Source organism: Lithobates pipiens, unplaced genomic scaffold (genome assembly GCF_037356315.1).
Source record: "Lithobates pipiens isolate NorthernLeopardFrog02 unplaced genomic scaffold, aLitPip1_a1.2 Scaffold_13, whole genome shotgun sequence".
Taxonomy (NCBI): Eukaryota; Metazoa; Chordata; class Amphibia; order Anura; family Ranidae; genus Lithobates; species Lithobates pipiens.
Window position 1 is genome coordinate 404,897,165 of NW_027507718.1, and position 20,916 is coordinate 404,918,080.

The 20,916-nt window shown below is 39.9% G+C and overlaps 1 protein-coding gene across 3 annotated transcripts in view; it reads right to left on the bottom strand.

Moving 5' to 3' along the window:
* The window catches only part of CEP135 (centrosomal protein 135), a 64,715-nt gene that overhangs the window by 12,301 nt on the left and 31,498 nt on the right, over positions 1–20,916 (bottom strand). For all 3 annotated transcript variants that reach the window (XR_013272345.1, XM_077477450.1, XM_077477449.1), the window contains 10 exons: positions 17,759–17,974; positions 15,696–15,761; positions 12,566–12,716; positions 12,258–12,481; positions 10,829–10,984; positions 10,094–10,255; positions 7,721–7,798; positions 3,567–3,718; positions 3,342–3,457; positions 1,111–1,265 (listed from right to left, as the gene is read on the bottom strand). Coding sequence is in view for 2 of the 3 variants with exons in the window: in XM_077477450.1 (XP_077333576.1) it covers positions 1,111–1,265; positions 3,342–3,457; positions 3,567–3,718; positions 7,721–7,798; positions 10,094–10,255; positions 10,829–10,984; positions 12,258–12,481; positions 12,566–12,716; positions 15,696–15,761; positions 17,759–17,974 (1,476 nt within the window). In the remaining variant the exon portion in view is untranslated. The remainder of the gene's footprint in view (positions 1–1,110; positions 1,266–3,341; positions 3,458–3,566; positions 3,719–7,720; positions 7,799–10,093; positions 10,256–10,828; positions 10,985–12,257; positions 12,482–12,565; positions 12,717–15,695; positions 15,762–17,758; positions 17,975–20,916) is intronic.

Consider the following 20,916-nt stretch of genomic DNA (forward strand, 5'->3'; position numbering starts at 1 on the left):
TTTTCAGCATTATGTAGGCGCCAATGATCTAAAATTGTTCCTTCAGAGCTCCTGGCTGCTCTGATGCAACATAGGAGATGTATACATTTCAGATTCAGAAAATCGGCATGTATATACATTTTTTCATGCCAGAAATGTTGTCATGCCTATTTTTTTTTTTTAGCAATAGCAACTTTTACCACATACATTATGTATCCATCTTTTAAAACCCACCAACATTTATTAGGCATGATAAATTATCACTTACTGATTCTAACCTCAATGTAGCCCATATACCCAACCCTTAGAAATAGAGATAGCACAGGGTTTAATTTACTAAAGGAGTAGCAGATGTTTAAAAGGAGCAGAGGTTGTCTAAGTTCATACCAACAGAGTAGATATTCATGCTTTGTAAATATGGTGAATTTGTATTCATTTCGGTCAATCATTAATGTGCAGGAATAATACCACATAATGGGGGAGATTTACTAAAACCGGTGTACACAGAATCTGGTAAAATTGTATACAATACCCAATCATCTTCTAGGTTTTAGCCCACGTTCACATTGATCCAATTTGGCATGCGATTTGACATGCCAAATCGCATGCCAAATCGGCCGCTATTGCCGGCAATGGCAGCATCCGAACCGGTGCAGCGACTACTTTGCAGCGTTGCATGGATTCCCAAAAGTAGTTCCTGTACTACTTTTGGCATCTACAAAGGCGATTTCAATAGACTTCTGTGCAGGAACCCACACAGACATCTCGGAGATCACTTCCAAAGTCGGACTGACATGCAGGTTTGAAAACGTGCGAGATCAGTGTGAACCTAGGCTCATTGTCAAAGCGTAATTGAACAAGCTGAATGAGTACTATGCACAGCTGCATCAGATTTTGTGTGCAACAATTCTAGTAAATCTCCCCAATATTCCCCTTTTACATGATTGGGTACTCAGTGTTTCAATTTTCTACTAAAGCTCAGTCAGTGCTAATTTTTCAAATGGAACAGTCCTAACTACTTTATTAAATCCCCTTTTGTCTATGCAGTTAATGAGTACAGAAAGTAGAGAATGGTAAATAACATAACATGTTTTTTTAGCTTAATAAACATCCCTGGCATACCCAACATACCTTATTTTCCAGGTTGTCCTCCAGGCAAGCAACACGCTCAGTCTTCTCATCCACGGTTTCCTGTAGTTTATCTTTCTCTTTGTCCAACACGGAAACAGTATTTCTTAGCATGGCCATTTCCGTGGTTTGTGCAGATACCTTTTGATTTAATTCCCCTTTGGGCCAAAACAAAATCGATTCATGTTAAGAATACTCTGGTCTATACTGCTTAGGGTTTAGAAATATTAACATTCTGTAGATGAACCTACTGCTGCAGTTTCCAACACTTTGTACTAAGATACTACTGAGAGTGTAAAATGTTCCAAACCCTAATTGAAGTGGATGAAAAACCTAGGTGGATGATATTAAAGGTTCACTTAGCACCAACAGTATAGCTTTCACGATACTTCACTGTGTTCAGGGTGTAACCTATTACTGCTGGACCCTGCACCTGTGCTTCCTGGCTTGCAAAAAGATTCCAGGAGGGAGACACAGCGGGTATATGCTCCAGTGTGCAAGAAGCCTTATACTACTGTCAAAACCAACAACACCAAGAGATTTATCATGTGCTGTATGATGCATTTTACTTATGCTTTATAACGTATTAGTGGGGACCAATATGTGGGTAGAACTGCTAGGAGGCTTCAACAAAGACTGGGAGAACACATCAAATCATATTAAGAAAACAAACACAACCTTTCAGGACACTTTGGTGAGGGTCTAAGATGCGAAGGAAAAAAAATCCAGGAACAAGATCAAATGGATCTTCTCAAATCGATTAAAAGCAATTGAAAGGGTTAAATGTTAAGCCCTGAATTGGTTATTGGGTAATAGTTATTAGATGTAATTTTGATCAGGGTATAACTATTTTTATAGGATTACCTTTATATACATTATAGGATTTACTGCAACAATTTGAATGTTTTTTTTTTTAACAGAATTTATGTCTTTATAATTGACTTTACAAGAGCTGTCCTTTGTGGGCACGTTGCATTTCATTAGCATGTAGGTTAAAAAAAATGCCATTCTGTCATCTGTATATCTATTAGTATTGTGAATATATTGAGAAGCCTGACATCTAGTGGAGGAATTTGGGTAGTGCACGGTTCTCGGTTTCATTGAGGGGAGAAGTTGGTATGGGGCTGTTTAAGAGCCCATTCACACTAGGCACTGCATGGGAATTTTACAGAATTCTGTGCAACGCGATATCAGCCGTATTAATTTTGAATAGGCTGAAATCACACCACACGTGCTGCACTACCTTTTGAACAGGAGGCGACTGTATCACATAGTACTTTTGTACTATGCAATCCGGTCAAACGCAATGCATTTGTGACCTGCTTTTGGGGGTCATCAATTTGAACTACCCCACCCCGAGCAGATTGCAAGTGCATTGCGATCAGAATGTGGTGCAAGAAGCCACGGGAGAATGCGGCTCTCCCACACTGCATTATAGTGTGAACATGCCCTCAGTTTGGACAACAGAATCTGCCTGAACTCCACTTCTTTCAAAGTTATTTGTGATGAACATGTTTCCATTTATTTGACTGGGTGCTTCTCACTCTGCTGTGATGAGAAGCAGAGAACATCATCCATGCTTCTCATCACAGCTACATAAACTGCTGTACAGAGAAGATAAATTGCGATGATTTAGTAAACATACAGCTGGGTTTATCATTCACCCCAAGCATTATAAAAGTGGCTGTTTAAAGAGGAAGTAAACCCTGATGGGTTTACTTCCTCTTTCATTCCCTGCAAAGGTAAAGCATGATGGACTACTATGCATCGCATAGTAGTCCATTATGTGTCACTTACCTGACACAGGAGCCAGCGAAGTCACCGCTGTCCCCTGTAGTCCGCATCTATCTTCTCGGTGGGTCTCGCTGCTCCGCCTCTGTCATTCGGTGAAGCCGCGATGACGTCACTCCCGCCCATACGCACGGAAGCCGCCACTTGCGGCATATCGCCGTTGACTGCGGCGAGCTCAGTGCGCCGTTGTCTACGGCGCATGCACCGTAGACAGCGGTGCCTGTCTTTCGGCAAATATCTCCTAAACCGTGTAGGATTAGGAGATATTTCTTGGACCTACAGGTAAGCCTTAATCTAGGCTTACCGGTAGGTCAAAGTGTGTTGTAAGGGTTTACAACCACTTTAAAGCCTTTCAACAGCTGTCAGAGAAAAGTCTGTCTAGGAATCTAGAAGGTAAAAGATAATACATACAGAGTACATTGTTACTAATAAGTGCAATTTACCTATTCTTTCCTCCAACGCTACAATTTCTTCCTGTGATAAATGCAGTTCGTTGAATTTCATAGAGAGACGATTCTGGAGGTCTTCCAAAGATTTCTGAAGTTGTTCATTAAGTAACCTGCATTGCAGAACATGAACAAGGATCTATGGCAGTATACATACATTGGTGGAATGCAGTACTTTTTCGCCATAAACATTAAAATCCATTAATAAAATATGCCACGAACCTTAGAGAGTTTAGATCAGCTTTATACTGCGAAGAGTCATCCAGGGTTTGAGCCAAATTAACTGACTGTGATCGATTTGCATTTTGTAAAGACGATATCGTTTCCTTCAGCTCAGATATAGTGGCTTTTAATTCGGACCGTTCAGTTTCCAGCTGAGTCAAAAGAAGGCACAGAAAATTTTCTTATGTGTCTTAGTGGAGGAAAATAAAGTAGACCTACAGATCAGATTCACAATATCAATACCAACATAACAGTAACTCACAAAACTGAGTACACCCCTCACGTTTTTGAAAATATTTTATTATATCTTTTCATGTGACAACACTGAAGAAGCGACACTTTGCTACAATGTAAAGTAGTGAGTGTACAGCTTGTATAACAGTATAAATTTGCTGTCCCCTCAGAATAACTCAACACACAGCCATTTATGTCTAAAACAACTGAGCACACCCCTAAGTGAAAATGTCCAAATTAGGCCAAAAATGTCAATATTTCGTGTGGTCTGTATTATTTTCCAGCGCATGCTTGGCCAGTCCATCACCTTTAACCTCAGCTTCTTTAGCAAGGCAGTGGTCATCTTGGAGGTGTGTTTGGGGTTGTTATATTGAAATACTGTCCTGTGGCCCAGTCTCCGAAGGGAGGGGATCATGCTCTGCTTCAACACTCATGCAGCCCCAGACCATGACACTCCCACCACCATGCTTGACTGTAGGCAAGACACACTTGTCTTTGTACTCCTCATCTGGTTGCCGCCACACACGCTTGACACCATCTGAACCGAATAAGTTTATCTTGGTCTCATCAGACCACAAGACATGATTCCAATAATCCACCTTTACCCTCAGCTTCTTTAACAAGGCAGTGGTCATCTTGGAGATGTGTTTGGGGTCGTTATGTTGGAATACTGCCCTGTGGCCCAGTCTCTGAAGGGAGGGGGATCATGCTCTAATTCAGTATGTCACAGTACATGTTGGCATTTGTGGTTCCCTCAATGCACTGCAGCTCCCCAGTGCCGGCAGCACTCATACAGCCCAGACCATGACACTCCCAACACCATGCTTGACTGTAGGCAAGACACACTTGTCTTTGTACTCCTCACCTGGTTGCCGCCACACACGTTTGACACCATCTGAACAAAATATCTTCATCTCATCAGACCACAGGACATGGTTCCAGTAATCCATGTGCTTAGTCTGCTTGTCTTCAGCAAACTGTTTGCGGGCTTTCTTGTGCATCATCTTTAGAAGAAGGAGGCTTCCTTCTGGGATGACAACCATGCAGACCAATTTGGTGCAGTGTGCGGCGTATGGTCTGAGCACTGAAAGGCTGATCCCCTAACCCTTCAACCTCTGCAGCAATGCTGGCAGAACTTATATGTCCATTGCCCAAAGACAACCTCTGGATAGGACGCTGAGCACATGCACTCAACTTCTTTGGTTGACCATGGTGAGGCCTGTTCGGAGTGGAACCTGTCCTGGTAAACCACTGTATGGTCTTGCCCACCATGATGCAGCTCAGCTCAGGAGGGAAAATGGCTAATTGGGCACAATTTGGACATTTTCACTTAGGGGTGTACTCACTTGTGTTGCCAGAGGTTTAGACAATAAGGCTGTGTGTTGAGTTATTTTGCGGGGACAGCAAATTTACACTGTTATACAAGTTGTACACCCACTACTTTACATTGTAGCAAAGTGTCATTTCTTCAGCATTGTCAAATGAAAAGATAGACTAAAATAGACTAAAATATTTACAAAAATTTGAGGGTTGTACTCACTTTTGTGAGATACTGTATATATGGATAGTTTAACACAAGTCCACCTTAAACTCCCCTGTTAATATTTCCACGTCGGAGGCTCTGTCAAAGCTAACATTACTAAGCGGTTTGACTAAAAGCAGGATAACAGACTCCCACCATGCAATAAATGTGTGTCCCTGGCTATGAATGATCTCATGGGGCATCAACCAGCTTCTCTCAACACCAGAGGGATGTTAAAGTAAACTTTTCTGATTACTACTACACCTGTCTGAGTGTTCCCATGCTGCCTACTCCTTATTCTCCCTTCGGTCTTCCTATTGCATCTCTTCTTCTTTCCTTTGTTAAATTATTTTGTCGTCTGTTGTGGTTGGTTTATATGGAGTATAGCCTGGTCTATGATCCATAGCAGTGATTCGCAGGCTACTGCTTTCTACCTTACTACTTTCATATCTACATGGGCTACAGGCTACGTGCTGCTTTCCACCTTGTATAGTTAAAATGGGATTTTTCCTGTTGTGCCATCCTTTATTTTTTCCTGAGCTATGTCTACTGTTTTGCTTTATTTCCGATGCCATTTGTTATACCACTTGTTTTACTTATGTATCAGTAGTCCTTGTCTGAATACATGTCTTGGACCAGAGACAAAGTATTGAAGAGCGAGCATACAGACATCAGCAACTAAGCTGGCGACACTGCAAAAATGTCACTCTGGGTCTGGCTCTGCCAGCCCTCTTCTGTTCCACAAAACTCAATGGTTTAAATGGCTTTGGTCGAGAAAAATTTTCAGCTGAACAACTTCTGCATCCAATCAGATGCAGCTGCTGTTTGGGTATTTTGACTGCCAAGAGGGGCCAGCTCTCAGAAAGCCGAGAACCAAAATAATCAAAAAAGAATAACATTTTTCTTTTAAAGCAAGCAGTGCAAGTATCTGAATTTGACTTGGTATCAGCTTCTTGCAATCTCCTACATAGCAGCATGCAGACTGAGAGTCAGTCAGGTGTGCCGCATTCAAATGTGTTGACAAGGAATCTGCTGATATGAGCAAAGAACAAAGATGGCAAAAAGATTAGATTATCGGCTACTGCGGCTTTTCCTTTCACTCATAGGCTGGGGAAAGCACTAAACCAGTAAGTTTTACCTAAATGCATCAGAGAAAAAAAAAATTGCTCTCATACCCTGACAGATAGAGCTGTGCAAGTCTCAGAACTGGAATTAGAAATCCTTTGGGAGGTAAAACAGCTCCGTTACATGCATCTGTTTAACAATTTGCCCAGAGTTCGGCTATAACACCAATTTACAAATACACTTACGACAGTACCTCATCAAAACATAAGTCAAATAAACAACACTGTAGGTGGATGAGAGAGGTTCTGATGATACAAAGTCCCCAATGTGCCACATCCCAGATAAGACAGAAAAAAGGGAAACCCCTATCGGTGGGACTAAAGGCACCAAAGAAAATGCAAATGTATACAAGAAATTTATTGAAAGATAAAAACAGCAATAGTACTGAACATGGTGTAGGCAACTGGAAGAACAAGATATACAACATGTATAGATACAATATCCTATAGCTGACGCGTTTCAGAGCCGATTGTCGTTTCTTTCATCAGGGATTAGCAGGACGTATGTAGTCTAGACTACATACATCCTGCTAACCCCTGATGAAAGAAACGACAATCTGTTTGCATTTAGAAAGTATACATACTGCACAAAGTGAAAATGAAAGTACATTGGTTTTGTGTAAATGAGGCAAAAAACTGATTTGATATAAAATGAAAATAAATAAAAAAACAAACACACGGCTCTTCGCCACTAGATGGCATCAAGCACGATAGTAAATTTCTTTAATGCTTGTGCCATCTAGTGGACAAATACAGTATTTTCAATTTTTTATGTTAAAATTCAACTTGCATTTAATATACAGGTATGAAGCCAGTGTATGTCTGATATCAAAACGCGAGTGTTACTAAAGCTTTTTATTATATTTAGGTATCGTTGCATGGATATCGGCGACAATGCTAAGCATTTGCACCAGTACTTGTTTAAATGTGCTGATGCTAAAACCGATACGATCAGACTGGGTTCACATATGTGTGGGCTAGTTTGCAGTGTGATATCAAAGCCGGTCCTATGCTATTTCGTTCAGCAGTTCAGGTGCGATTTTCATGTGAATTGTAGTGTATAAGATTACAAATCACATGGCCCGTACCTATATGAAATGGGTGTAAACGAGCCCTAATAAAAAAAAAAAAAGCCATCACATGACACTAATAATAAGTATCGGTAATGGCGAGTACTTGAGAAAACTCGGGGTTTAAAATTGGTATCAGTGCGTCATTTTTTGTATTGTGCAGGTACACTTTAACACAAGAAAAACAACACAGTCACTACTTACCATGTTTAGCGAGCTTTCCAAGTTATCAATCTTTTGGGTAAATCTGAATCTTTCTGTTGCTGATTCTTCATGTTGCACCTGGGAAAAAAAGTGATCCAAGTTAAAGAGTCTAAAACCGCACAAAAAATGTATGGGTAATTTAGAGGCAAGACAGACAGATTCTACATACTTGGTAAATTGATGCTGACGTCTGTCAAATCTATAAGACCCCTTTTACACTGAGGGCATTTTTTAGGCACTTTTGAAAAATAGCGCCTGTAAAGCTCCTGAAACACTCCTCCCTTGTAGTCCCAGTGTGAAAGCCCGAGTGCATTCACACTGGGGTGATGCGCTGGCAGGACGTAAAATGTCCTGCAAACAGCATCTTTGGGGCAGTGAAGGAGCGGTGTGTATACACTGCTTCTTCACCACCCCTGCCTATTGAAATGAATGGGCACTGCTGCCGAAGTGCCTGCAAAGCGCCTCGGCAGCGGTGATACACGGGTGCATTTAACAATTTGGCCGCTAGTGGGGGTTAAAAGCACCCCTAAAATTACGGTAAAGTTCCCCTAAAACTAGAAGCGTTTTACCGTCAATGTCCACCCACCCAGTGTGAAAGCAGCCTAATATATACACTTTTTAAAATAGATTTGCAGATGTTTAACATAGTATTTGTGATGCTCTTGTCTTCCAAGTACTTGCTCACTTTTACAAAAGATAGGAACCTTTCTCATTAGGAAAATAATGGCAAGCATTGGAGAGCTTCAATTTTAGACACCCACTGGCCAGATGACTGGAATCAACATAAAACTAACCTTGTCTTGGTTTCAGAAAGGGGAGGATAAGAATGCTAAAATAACGATAATTATTTACTGAAGGAAGAGACAATAATTACTTTGCAAAATGAATGTTCACTTGTTCACGTGAATAAGAGAAAGCTGTATTTCCTTCAATCATTTTCAAGCAAAAAAAATCTGTATGAATGGATATTCACAATGAACACAGCTACACCTTGTTTATCAAGTTAAATGAATATTAACCTTAAACACATGCACACATTTCCAGAATGTACACTGTTCAGCTGCACTAATAAGCAATAAATTCCTTAAAGTGGAGGTCCACCCTAAAGTGGAGCTTCCGCTCATTGGAACCCCCCCCCCCCGGCGCCACAATTGGCACCTTTCAGGGGGGTGCAGGTACCTGTACAGTACAGGTATCTGCACCCACTTCCGACGTAGATTCTGCAGAAGGTACGTCCCTTTCCGCAGAATCTACGCCCCTTTCCGAAGGTCCCCCGCTGCCTGCTGGGAAACACACGGATCCCAGAGACAGCGGGGACCATCCTTATTGCGCAGCACGACTCGCGCATGCGCAATAGGGAACCGGGAAGCCGCAAGGCTCAACTTCCTGATTCCCATACCCAAGATGGCGGCGGCAGCACCCGAGAGACGATCGAGAGATCGGCTTCAGGTGCCGACATCACGGGCGCGCTGGGCAGGTAAGTGTCATTATTTTAAAAGTCAGCAGCTGCAGTATTTGTAGCTGCTGGCTTTTAAAAAAAATAAAAAAGGCGGACTCCCGCTTTAAAGTTGTTATTAAAGGTAATCTTTTAAAAAATAATAAACAAGGCTATACTCACCTTCTCTGTGCAGTGGTATTGCCTTGATCCTGTTTGTCTCTCTTCTCCATGTGTCCCCATAGCAAGCTGCTTGCAATGGGGGCACACAAAGCGTGCTTGCTCCGGAGCTGTGAGCGTCTAAGGAGCCACACTCCATAGACACACATAGCCTTAATATACTTGTATACTTCCCCTACCCGAGCTTTCCCTTTCAGCATCTAGGTGAGGGAAAAGTCATCCATTCTGGAAGTACCCAAAATCTCATAAGATGACACAAATTAACTGTGTTGGAATGTCGTCTAACAAGATTTTGGGTGCTCAGCAAATGCCTGGACTTTGCCTGAATGGATACTGGCACGACCCACTGCAGTATGGAAGCTGGGGTGGGGTACAATTGCAAACCACCCTGCAGCGTTTTACTGTGCATGCCAGCTTAAACAGCGAGTGTTTCAGCGCATTGTATGGCATTGTTTATTTTTCAACATTGCTAAAGTGTCATGTAGTGACTCTTTATTCATGTCACTGCATCTAGTGTACATCACCCCAGCATTGCTGTTTGAATGAAAACAGTGCCGTGACCTGCATTTATCCAGTTTAGAAGACTGCAGGACATCGCACATTATGAACTAGCCCTTAGTCCACAGTAATGCAGACACTTGTCATACCAAACATTTTTTATAACATTAAATCAACTGGACTTTCAAATGAATAAACAAACTCTTCCATATTATCACCATTTTTGTAGGATTTGAAAAATACAACCATAATATATTTACCTTTATTCTGTCCCTGAGACTTTCAGATTCCTCTTGAACTCTGCGCAAATCAGACTTGACTAGATCTCTTTCTTCCTCCAGTTGGAGTAATTCTTTAACCGAAGAGCTGCTTTTACGCAGAGGAGACAGATCTCGCTTTACGGTAACCAGTTCTTTCTGGGCCTGTAAATGAATGCTAGATCTGAAATACATACAAGACCTGCACACAAATACTCAACCACATAGGGAGAAAGTGGTTATTTCCAGACACTGATAAATGAAGAGCAAACAAATACGCATTATAAGAGCTAATAAAAACTGGCGTTGCACTCACGCAAGTTACTATTGGTCTATTACGGGTAGGACTGGAGCCTAAATATGTGCAATTACACTGCAGATTTAAAAGCCTATATAGGGAAATTCCTTGTCTTATGTGCTGCAACTAATAAAAAAGATATCCCAAAAATATAGCAAGCTGCAGCTCATCTGATGTAGCTAGCCATCTGTGCAAGATGCGATACATAGAAGGTTCCCGTCAGCCAGTCTATCATACATACAAAATACAGCCGGCACCCACTTCCATGATTAAATACAATATAATACCCTCCATGCTGAGCATGGAGGAGATTTTGCTGTATTTTATCCCAGATAAATAAAGCACTGCATGTGTATTGGAAGCGGGTACTGACTAATAAAAAAGGTGTGCAAAACAAATTACCATAAAATTCACAAAAGTCAGCCTTTTATGAGGTTTACCTGCTCAAAAAGCCCACGGAACTTTTCCCTTTCCATTGTTAGCACTTTTACATTGGACTGAATCTCGACCATGTGCTTTTCAAACCTATCCAACATCTCCTGCAGTTCATCTCTTTCCCTGGTGACTCGCCAAAGATCAGAATTATAGCCTGTGCTCTGGAGAGAAGAGAATGTAAAATGATTTGCTTTTCTCATACATGCAAAACACAAATAAATACTTTGTTAGACTAAAGTAGGCCAGCATTATTTTCTTAAATAACATTTAAAAAAAAGATCTTTCCAGAAACAAGATTTTTTGTATCTTTGGCTAGGTTCACATATTTGCAGTTTCTGTGTGCCGCTTTTGTGAGGGCACCTGCAGCAAATGCAGGAAAATGGACCCTACAACTTTTTCAAATCACAGCCGCAGGGAAATCACATGGCACAATTTGCAACCTGTGATTTCATGCACACAAAATTGAGCTATGTTTTGAGATGCATAGGGGTGCTATTAAGATATAATGGCACTCCCCATGCGTCTACTAAGTAGCACCGCGTTTTGCCTGCTGGGGGTGGAAAGTGTGCGATTTACAAGCATTCCCACACATACATATACAGTTGTGCTCATAAGTTTACATACCCTGGCAGAATTTATGATTTCTTGGACATTTTTCAGAGAATATGAATAACACAAACTTTTTTTCACTCATGATTAGTGTTTAGCTGAAGCCATTTAGTATCAACTGTGTTTACTCTTTTTAAATCATAATCACAACAGAAACTACCCAAATGACCCTGATCACCATACATACCCCAGTTCTTAATACTGTGTATTGCCCCCTTTAACATCAATGACAGACTGAAGTCTTTTGTGGTATTAGTGGATGAGACCATGCAGCCCATCTTTCTTCAAGTGCCTCCTTATTGTGCATCTTGAAACAGCCACACCACATGTTTTCAGAGTCCCGCATTTCACCTGAAGTTGTTTGTGGGTTTTTCTTTGCATCCAAAACGATTTTCCTGGCAGTTGTGGCTGAAATTTTAGGTGAGGATGGTTACCTTTTAATAGTCATTCAAACCCCTGTGTGTCGACTTGTGTGCATGTTATCAGGCCAAAATCACCAGGGTATGTAAACTTTTGATCAGGGTCATTTGGGTAGTTTCTGTTGCCATTATGATTTAAAAAGAGTAAACAAAGTTGATTGATAATAAATGGCTTCAGCCAAACACTAACCATGAGTGAAAGAAAATACACTAAAACAGGACATCAGCCTGAAGTTAGCCTAAGCCACATAATTGTGCACATGTATTACACATGTATTCTCAACCTAACAATTATCTACTAAATGTAATGAAACTGACCACTTGCTGACTAAATAACCACAGCAGAATGCATAAAATAAAAAAATTCTATCAGTTTGCACAGTACAGGTGGGAAACGATCAAATACCTTGTCTGGGGAGCTATGCCTTTTGCTTGACTCCAGTCTGGAAAGGTTCCTGGAGCTGGCTCTTAGATTAAGTGTTCTCTCCAGTTTCTCCAACTCTGCTTTATAATGATTCCGCTCTTCCTCTAAAGTCTTCACAAAAGAGTCCATCCTAGAAGGTGAGCGATCAGTACGCAAAATACCATACTGAGTCCTCATCCTCTCTACTTCTAGCACAAGCTCTCGTTCTGGAAATGGCAAAACATAAGTTCTCGTGTTTTACAGAACTAGAAAATGTAATGAACATAGAAATAGTGTTTTATTGGGCCCACCTGTCACCATCTGTTTTTCAAGCTTGTTAGAAAGCCGCTGCTTTTCATTTTCCAAGTGGTTTAAGAGGGATTCGAACTTGCGACTTTCTTCTTTTTTGTTTTCCAGCTCATCAGTAAGTTTGTTTTTCTCAAATTCACAAGTGTTCAGGTCCTATCAGAAAACAAACTTCATTAAAAATTGCTTTGCATAGTAACTTATATGTTTCAAAGAAAATAATATCTACATTATTTTTTAACAAGTTAATGGATTCATTATTTGTGACTAGGTATTTTTCATAATCACTTCAGAGAGCTTCAATGATATTGTTTGCAAAGCATGCAGGGCTTTCTTATTTAAAAAAAAAAAAAAAAAAAAGATCAGGAATGCCTTTTTACTTGTTGACATTCTCAGTCTAAATAAAAGTCAACAGGGATCTGTATTTACTAGTAACGAGATCACTTATTACAGGTGATCTCTCTGTGAGCGATTACATGCCACGGCCACAATTAGGTGCAGGAGTGTGCAGAATTCCATTGCTTTCAATAGGGCTGCCTTCCACAGCCAATCATCAAGAATCCCTGCTGGTGTCAGTGTCAGGCCTATTCGCAAGCATTAACGTGGCCTTATTCAGCAATTTGTAATCTGATCTACTATAAAGTTGATTTGGAAAATAAGCTATTTGCAGCATGGTGGTTGCGCTATAGAAAACTTGATGTTGCAGCTTTAAGCCTGCACCCTGCTAGCCTCAAGTAATAAATATAAAACATTCATGAGATTCTCCTGTTATGAAGTGCCACCACTTTCTCCTCCATGAAGTAGAAAAGGTTTCTCACCTTACCCTAAAACAAATGCTATCTATTGTACTTGCTAGTGGTGTGATAGCACAGATATTGGGCAGGGAGGTGTATGTGTTGCAATGCAGATCACATTGATGTATGGATACAGGAGACTGGGGTGCCTGCTGGAATAGGTGGCATGGATGCTTGGGAGTGAGATGTGTGTGCGCTGGAAAGCAGATCTCACTAGTAGTAGGACACTGGGGATTAAGTCAGTGTGCTGTAGTGGAGATATCACTAGTAGTAGGGTACTGGGGAGGGAGTTGTATGTGTCGGGGTGTATCTCACATAGGAGTCACGGACCCCTGTACTCAAGAAGAGTCTGCCCGCCATGAATGTTTCCTCTGTCCGGTAACACGACCCAAGATCCCTCAGAGCACCCAGTCATTAGCTGTAAACACATGCAACAACAGAAATACAACTCAGGGTCAACCCCCCCCCCCCCTCCCGGATTCAGGGTGGGGTAAACTGTCCAATCAGCAATAGAAGGCACACAGAGGCATTGAAACATTTGAATAAAGCACCTTATCAGCAGGGAGGGCTGTTGGAGGGATCCTCTCTCTGCTCTGCCCCCAGTTTACATGCCAGGAACACCAATACAAACATCCATCCCATAATACATTTCTCTTAATGCAGACAGACAACAGAACAATGGGACACAGCAACAACCCAAACTAGCCCAACAAAGAGTTCAAAAGCATGAGGCAACATACAATATATACAACATTTCAGTGTGGCTGTACAGAGAGTCTGACTAGCATAGATCAGAGCGGGGTTCTTGGCCAACCTGTGCCCCCAATGGACACAGAGCGATTTACACATAAGAGGGGCCAAGGGAGCTGAACACAGAGTTTCCAGAGCTCTCCAAGGTAAAAGCAGAGTTCCACAAGCCCCCCACCCAAAGTGATTCCCGTCACAGTAGGATACTGGGGTATAAATTGTTTGTACTGGAGTGCAATTTTTGTACAGAATTTTGGAGAGGAATCGTGAAACACATTACACTACAGTGCTAACTCTGTGCCAATCCCATGGTCATAGGATGTTATTGAGCAAGTATTAAATTAATAAGCAAACAAATGTAAAAATTATTCTTATTCCCAGAGGTATAGGAAAAACCATCAATTATTGTTAGACTTGCTAAAACTATCTGGCTGCCTTTTACTGTGGGCTGGGAATCCAAATTCTGGAATAGAAGAGGGGAGGAAAAGAAAGGAGCCAAGCACTCAGTTTACCACAATTTATTAAAAAAATAAGTCAATATGAACAACAATAGCACTCACAAACAGGTGGAGGTGAGGATGACAGTTCACAGTGGATAGGATAAAGCTAATGGAAATGAATTTCAGAAGCAAGCCATGCCTCCATCAGCATGATGGAGGCATGGCTTGCTTCTGAAATTCATTTCCATTGGCTCTCACAGCAGACCAGCTGACAGCCTCTTTCCATACTCTGGCTGATGACATATTCCCAGGGTGGGCATTCCAACACCAAACGGACCATCACAGCAACACAGGGCTGCCCGACACCAGCTCCCCCTGGACGGATTTTAGACTCATCGGCTCCGTCTATACGGCTTTCTTTCTTCTGAGCCCGGACAGAGACCCCAGATCCCGGGTTCACACATGGATTATACCATCCACCGCAAACTGTCACCCTCACGCCTACCTGTCAGTGCTATTGTTGTTCATATTGACTTATATGTTGTACTACTCTATGCCTGCTTGGTGCCTTTCTTTCCCTCCCCTTTTTTGGCGAGGAGTGCAGATAAAATTGGTGGGTGGGGAGCCAGGTGTGCTGAAGTGAACATCTTACACGTGTCATAGGTTGTTACCAGTGAGCTGCATGTGTTGGATAGCAGATCTTGCTATACTTGCATCCTACATACTGTATCTTGTGTGTGTGTACATAGAATAAGATCACTTCATTGCCTGCGAGGACAGTTGCTCCTCTTTTCACTTCCTATTTGAGCAAGAAATCAATGGGAGAGCAGTCTCATCTGCTTTTAAAACGGCCACCACAGTTAGGCAGAACTGGGAATTTTTACATGGATATCGTACCACTGCATTCATTCTATCAGGTACAATAGAGGTCTTAAGCCAGAATGTGATTGCTTACAAAAAAAACAAAAAAACTGAAAGACTAGTTTAGAAAGATTTGACCTTCAAAATAAAGGTTTTGGACCAATATAAAAGAAATGTAAAGATCGATTAGAGAATCATTTCTTTGCAATGACTTGTACTACCCCAGCAGTATTTAAATATGTAATCCATGTACAGGAAGCAATGTTAATACAATTTAAGACTGATTTACTTACAGATCTGTACTGTGCCAAAGTACTTTCAAGTTTATGGATTTCCATCTGTAGTCTCTTTATTTCATTCTAAAATAATAACAATGCATTTAGTTATACTAAAATAAAAGTTCTTGCTCAGATACCACTATTTATATACGTCAAGATCCCACAGTCCATGAAGGGCCCTGGCCTCCTGATCATATATCGGTACATATATTCACATAACTTACGATCAATGACCTTCAACTTTTTCCAAACACAAACCCTGCACACATATTTAAGTAAACATGAGCCCTTTCCTTGGGTGGGAAAATTAAGGCTGGTCTTAATCCTCAACATTATGAAAGACATACGTTTGTTTTTTGGTAACGTTTTTTTGTTTTTTAACACCAAGTTAGCTGACATGTTTTGTGGGTTACCCCTGTAGGCAATACTATATATAATTAACTGTTCATGCATGATACCTGTGCTTCTTATTATCTATTCCTCTCCCTGCTAAAGTTATTCCATTGGATTTGTTTGGCATATACAAAGCTGATCACATAGGACACTAATCTTAAAAGTTGAACTAAACCAAGTGATTTGACGGTTTCCCAAAAGGAAATTCAAGTTACAAATGTTTAATAAATCCTTAATCACATATGCCATTTTTTCTGTGGTGTTTTTTATTTATACTCTGCCTACTAGAACTTTCACAGCGTTTGCTACATTCAACATATGCCTCTGGTGATAAACTGCACAGTTGCCTGCAGTGTGCTTATATCAGATTTTAACCAAACCACTGGTGTCATAGCTTTTGGGAAAATAAAAAGGTATGGACAGCCGCACTCCAATGCAAACACCTTTAATGTAGTGAGGAAAGGTCCATACAGCAACAGAGGTCCAGCTATGACTAAAGCACCAGTAGGATTGTGAAAAGCGTAAGCTGCATCTGTACGGATCTTTTTTCACTACAATAAAAAGGAGGTGTGTACATTGGAGTGCTCCCATACATACCTTTATTTTCCCACTGACTATGAATGCAGAGCAAGCACGCTCAATTACTCGCGCAAGGATGGTGTAATCACAGCTTTACCTCCTGGTGCAGTACATATTGTTTTCTCCTACTGGTGTCATAGCTAATCGCATGTGCAGCACCATGGCAACTGCAGATAATAGCTAAGATGGTGCCATTTTTTTGCCCCGACAAGGCTAGCAAAATTTAGTCATGCTTTAACTGTATAAAGTAATCTGAATTTATACATATTATCCTAAAGATGATCAGTTTTCAGACTGTTCTGCACCCTCCCTGTCTGATAATGGTTCTCCTTGTTACACACAATTAGACTCCACCAAGGAAACATACTCCCACACATTTGTCACTTGTTCTATACAGAAAACTACATAGAGAATCTACTTAGAGCATTACAGTGTACTTCCGAAATATATATATATATATATATATATATATATGTATATATGTGTGTGTGTGTGTGTATGTGTATGTGTATGTGTATGTGTATGTGTATGTGTATGTGTATGTGTATATTATATACATATACATATATATATATATATATATATATATATATATATATATATATATATATATACACACATATATATATATATACATACACACACATACACATTTTTTTTGCCACATTTGTGCTGGATTATTGTTCAACTATATTATCCTATTCTTATGTTACCATAGTGTAAGGTATTACAAACCTTTCCACAAAAGAGCTGCAGATTTGAAGGAATAAAAATTATTTCACTTCTAGGCATATACATTAAAAAGACAATTATACCATGTAGAAAAAAAAAAAAAGTTTAACTGATCCCAGAGGTTTGCTTTGGGAGATATGTCCAGGTATATAATTTACACGCAGTGTTAAAGGACCCTAAACGCATTTGAGATGTAATGTAATTGTTAACTCCTCTAAGCCCTGAAATAGTGAGCATAGCACTGTCCTTCCAACCTCACATTAGTGGGCAAATGCATGTTTGTGGAAGAATTTTTAGCAATCAAGTATGATTAGCAAAACTCACAAAGTGATATTCCAATTCTCCTACATCAGATATAGATTAGTGGCACCAACCTTTGCTTCTTCAATCTCAGCATCTGCCGTCTCTAGTGCCATTTCTTTGTCTCTCTCTAGTTGGTGTGCCATATGGTCAATCTCCGACAGCTCTTTACAGAGTTCTTCGTTCTTACTGCTTAGATTCAACACCTCACTGGTCACATTCTGCCGGGTTTCCAACAACTCTTGTACACGTTTTTCAAGGTCTCCATTAGCTTTCTGGAGGTATTCAATCTGCAACACATGTATATTTATACAATGATAAACCTCATTTTCTATGGCAGTTCTGAAAATCCTTGCATATGCCAGAAAGGTTTGTTTATTGAAATCTCTATTTACCAGCAATTAGTGACAGATGTCCATCAATCTATGCAAGTAGACATAGAATAACTACATGGCAGTTACTGTAAGGCGTGATAAACAGGGACTTATAGGAAATATATATTCCTCTATACAAAACAATAGCTAGAACTAATTTACAAAAGGGCAGTTTTAGATGGTGGTGTAGAGATATAGGAGACACTCAGCGATGAGGAGTAGAGACAAGCTTTGAAAAATGTATTTAGGGTTATCCTTATCCTTCTCCTCACAGTGCCTGGCTCAGTTATTTATTATACATAGAGATAGAGCCCACTATACTCCTTTAAAATTGTAAAAGGGTGGATACAGTGCTAGAATAAATATAATCAGAGAAATTATTATGAAAAACAAAATGAAAAATAAAAGTGAAAGAAGAAAGAACTTAAGTAGAGTCCCATCACATAAAAAAAAAAAAAAAAAAAAAAATCCATGAGTGTCTGTTTAAAGTCCATACATAAAAAATAGAAGATATGCAATTTTCATACACAATAAGCGTACTCCATCCAATTGAAGCCTCCAAGGGATGATTCCTAATGTTGCCAGCTAATAGATCGTGTTGCTCAAAAATATAAAAGAGAAGCTCCCATAGTGTAATATGTCAAATATACAAATAAGTTTAATAAAGGATATGTATTGCACTTACAAGTAGTTATACTACTTGTATTGCACTTATAGTAGTTCAAATAACAGCGAACCGTACAATGTGGATATATGGAAGTCGTGGTGCCTCCACGAGCCTCAATCTACTTCCTGAATCAAAACAAGCCATCCACCGTCTCGAAAAGAAAAAAAACGTAAACAATGTCACCGTCATATGCTCCACCCTATGCGTTTCGTCATCAATAGGACATTGTCTGGGGACTGACCAGGTGCCATTGTCATTATGTTAGGTGGTTATATACTCCTCCAGCACCATTTTAACTACTGGCAATGGAAAAAATATAGATAGTAAAAGTGGCGTCGCCAGTCTAACTACTGGCCGCATTGAGGGCGAATGAAAAAACAAAACAAAAAAAAAAAAACAGGAAGTAGTAGGCTGTATAATGATTCTGCCATCTTGTGGTGATAATAAATATTAAAGAGACGAAAAATGTAAGTGGAAGGTATATTAAGAAATTGCAGTCCAGAGAGGAAGGAGGAAGGGGCCGAAGAGAGTGCGAGATCCATTAATCCACTATAGAAGAACAATGAAATAAGCAACATTATTGCTATTATACAGCCTACTACCTCCTGTTTTTCAATGCGGCCTGTAGTTAGAATGGCGACGCCGCTCTTTACTATATAAATCAATTTCCAGTAGTTAAAATGGCGCTGGAGGAGTATATAACCACCTAACGTAATGACAATGGCACATGGCCAATCCCCAGATGACGTCCTATTGATGACGAAACGCATAGGATGGAGCCTAGTACGGTGACGTAGTTACGTTTTTTCCTTTTGAGGCGGTGGTTGGCTTGTTTTGATTCAGAAAGTAGATTGAAACACTGCGCCTTCCATATATCCACATTGTACAATTCGCTGATATTTGAACTACTATATTGTAAGTGCAATGCTTCTCCTTTATTAAACTCATTTGTATATTTTACATATAACACCAGGTGAACTTCTCTTTTATATTTTTGAGCAACACGATCTATTAGCTGGTGACATTAGGAACCATTCCTTGGAGGCTTCAATCGCCACCTAGGTTTTGGGCAAACCATTAAATCCCTATGCTGGGCGAGACTGCCATAGCAATCATCGCCATCTGGTAAGCAGAATATTATATCACTTTGGGTGTGCTGAGCCAGATGCACTATGCTTATCGTGTGTGAAAATTGCATATCTTCTATTTTTTATGTATGGACTTTAAACAGACACTCATGGATTATTTTTATGTGATGGACTCTGCTTTAGTTTTTTCTTTTTTCACTTTTATTTTTCATTTTGTTTTTCATAATAAATTGCTCCGATTATATTTATTCTAACGCTGTATCCATCTTTTTACAAATTGTTTGAAGTTTGCATACTGGACTTTGATACTGGCTGCTTTTTCTTTTTGGCATTATTATTCATTTATTTTTATTTTTTTTAACTTTCTTTTTGGCAATATTATTAATTATTTTTGCCAACAATATTTTTATTCACATTTTGTATTGTTCTTAGCGCAACGTTGCCCTCTTGGGTTTTTCTCGTTTTTATACAAGATGCACTACTGGTACACTTATACATATGTTGTGGTAGTGCCCTAAACTGCATCGCAACTGGGAGTGTGTATTTGATACTTTAAATACCGTATGTTTTATACAAATACAGCCTGACCCAAAAACAGTATTGCTAGGGATTAAATAGGTAGAGACCCTCCCAGTTGAAATGAATTTGATGTGGCTGAGAACTATGTATAGGACTCATAAACTTATACTACAAAAATGGATATTGAATTATCTGCCAACAACAGATCAATGGATTAAAGCAATTAATCTTAACTTAAGATGGGAGGAATTGACATATAAACATAGGAGGTGTTCTAAAAATTTTGTGAAAACATGGTGATGGTGGCTAGCTTCTAATCCTTTGGAGCAGTTAGCTAAGCGAATGAATGATAATATGGAACGTTAATAATGAAATAGAATTTGGAGGGAAACAAAATAAAAATATAAGCACTATAAAAAGGAGTAATAATGCGTTGGAGGGCTCTACCGATTAAACTATAGCTTGGCGAGTGCAATTTTTTTTTTTGTGGCGCTGCTACTGTATTGATGATGGGTGGGGACCTGGGAAAAACTCAAATATTATTTGGATTGAAAAAAAAAAAAAATTTATAAACCACATGGGGT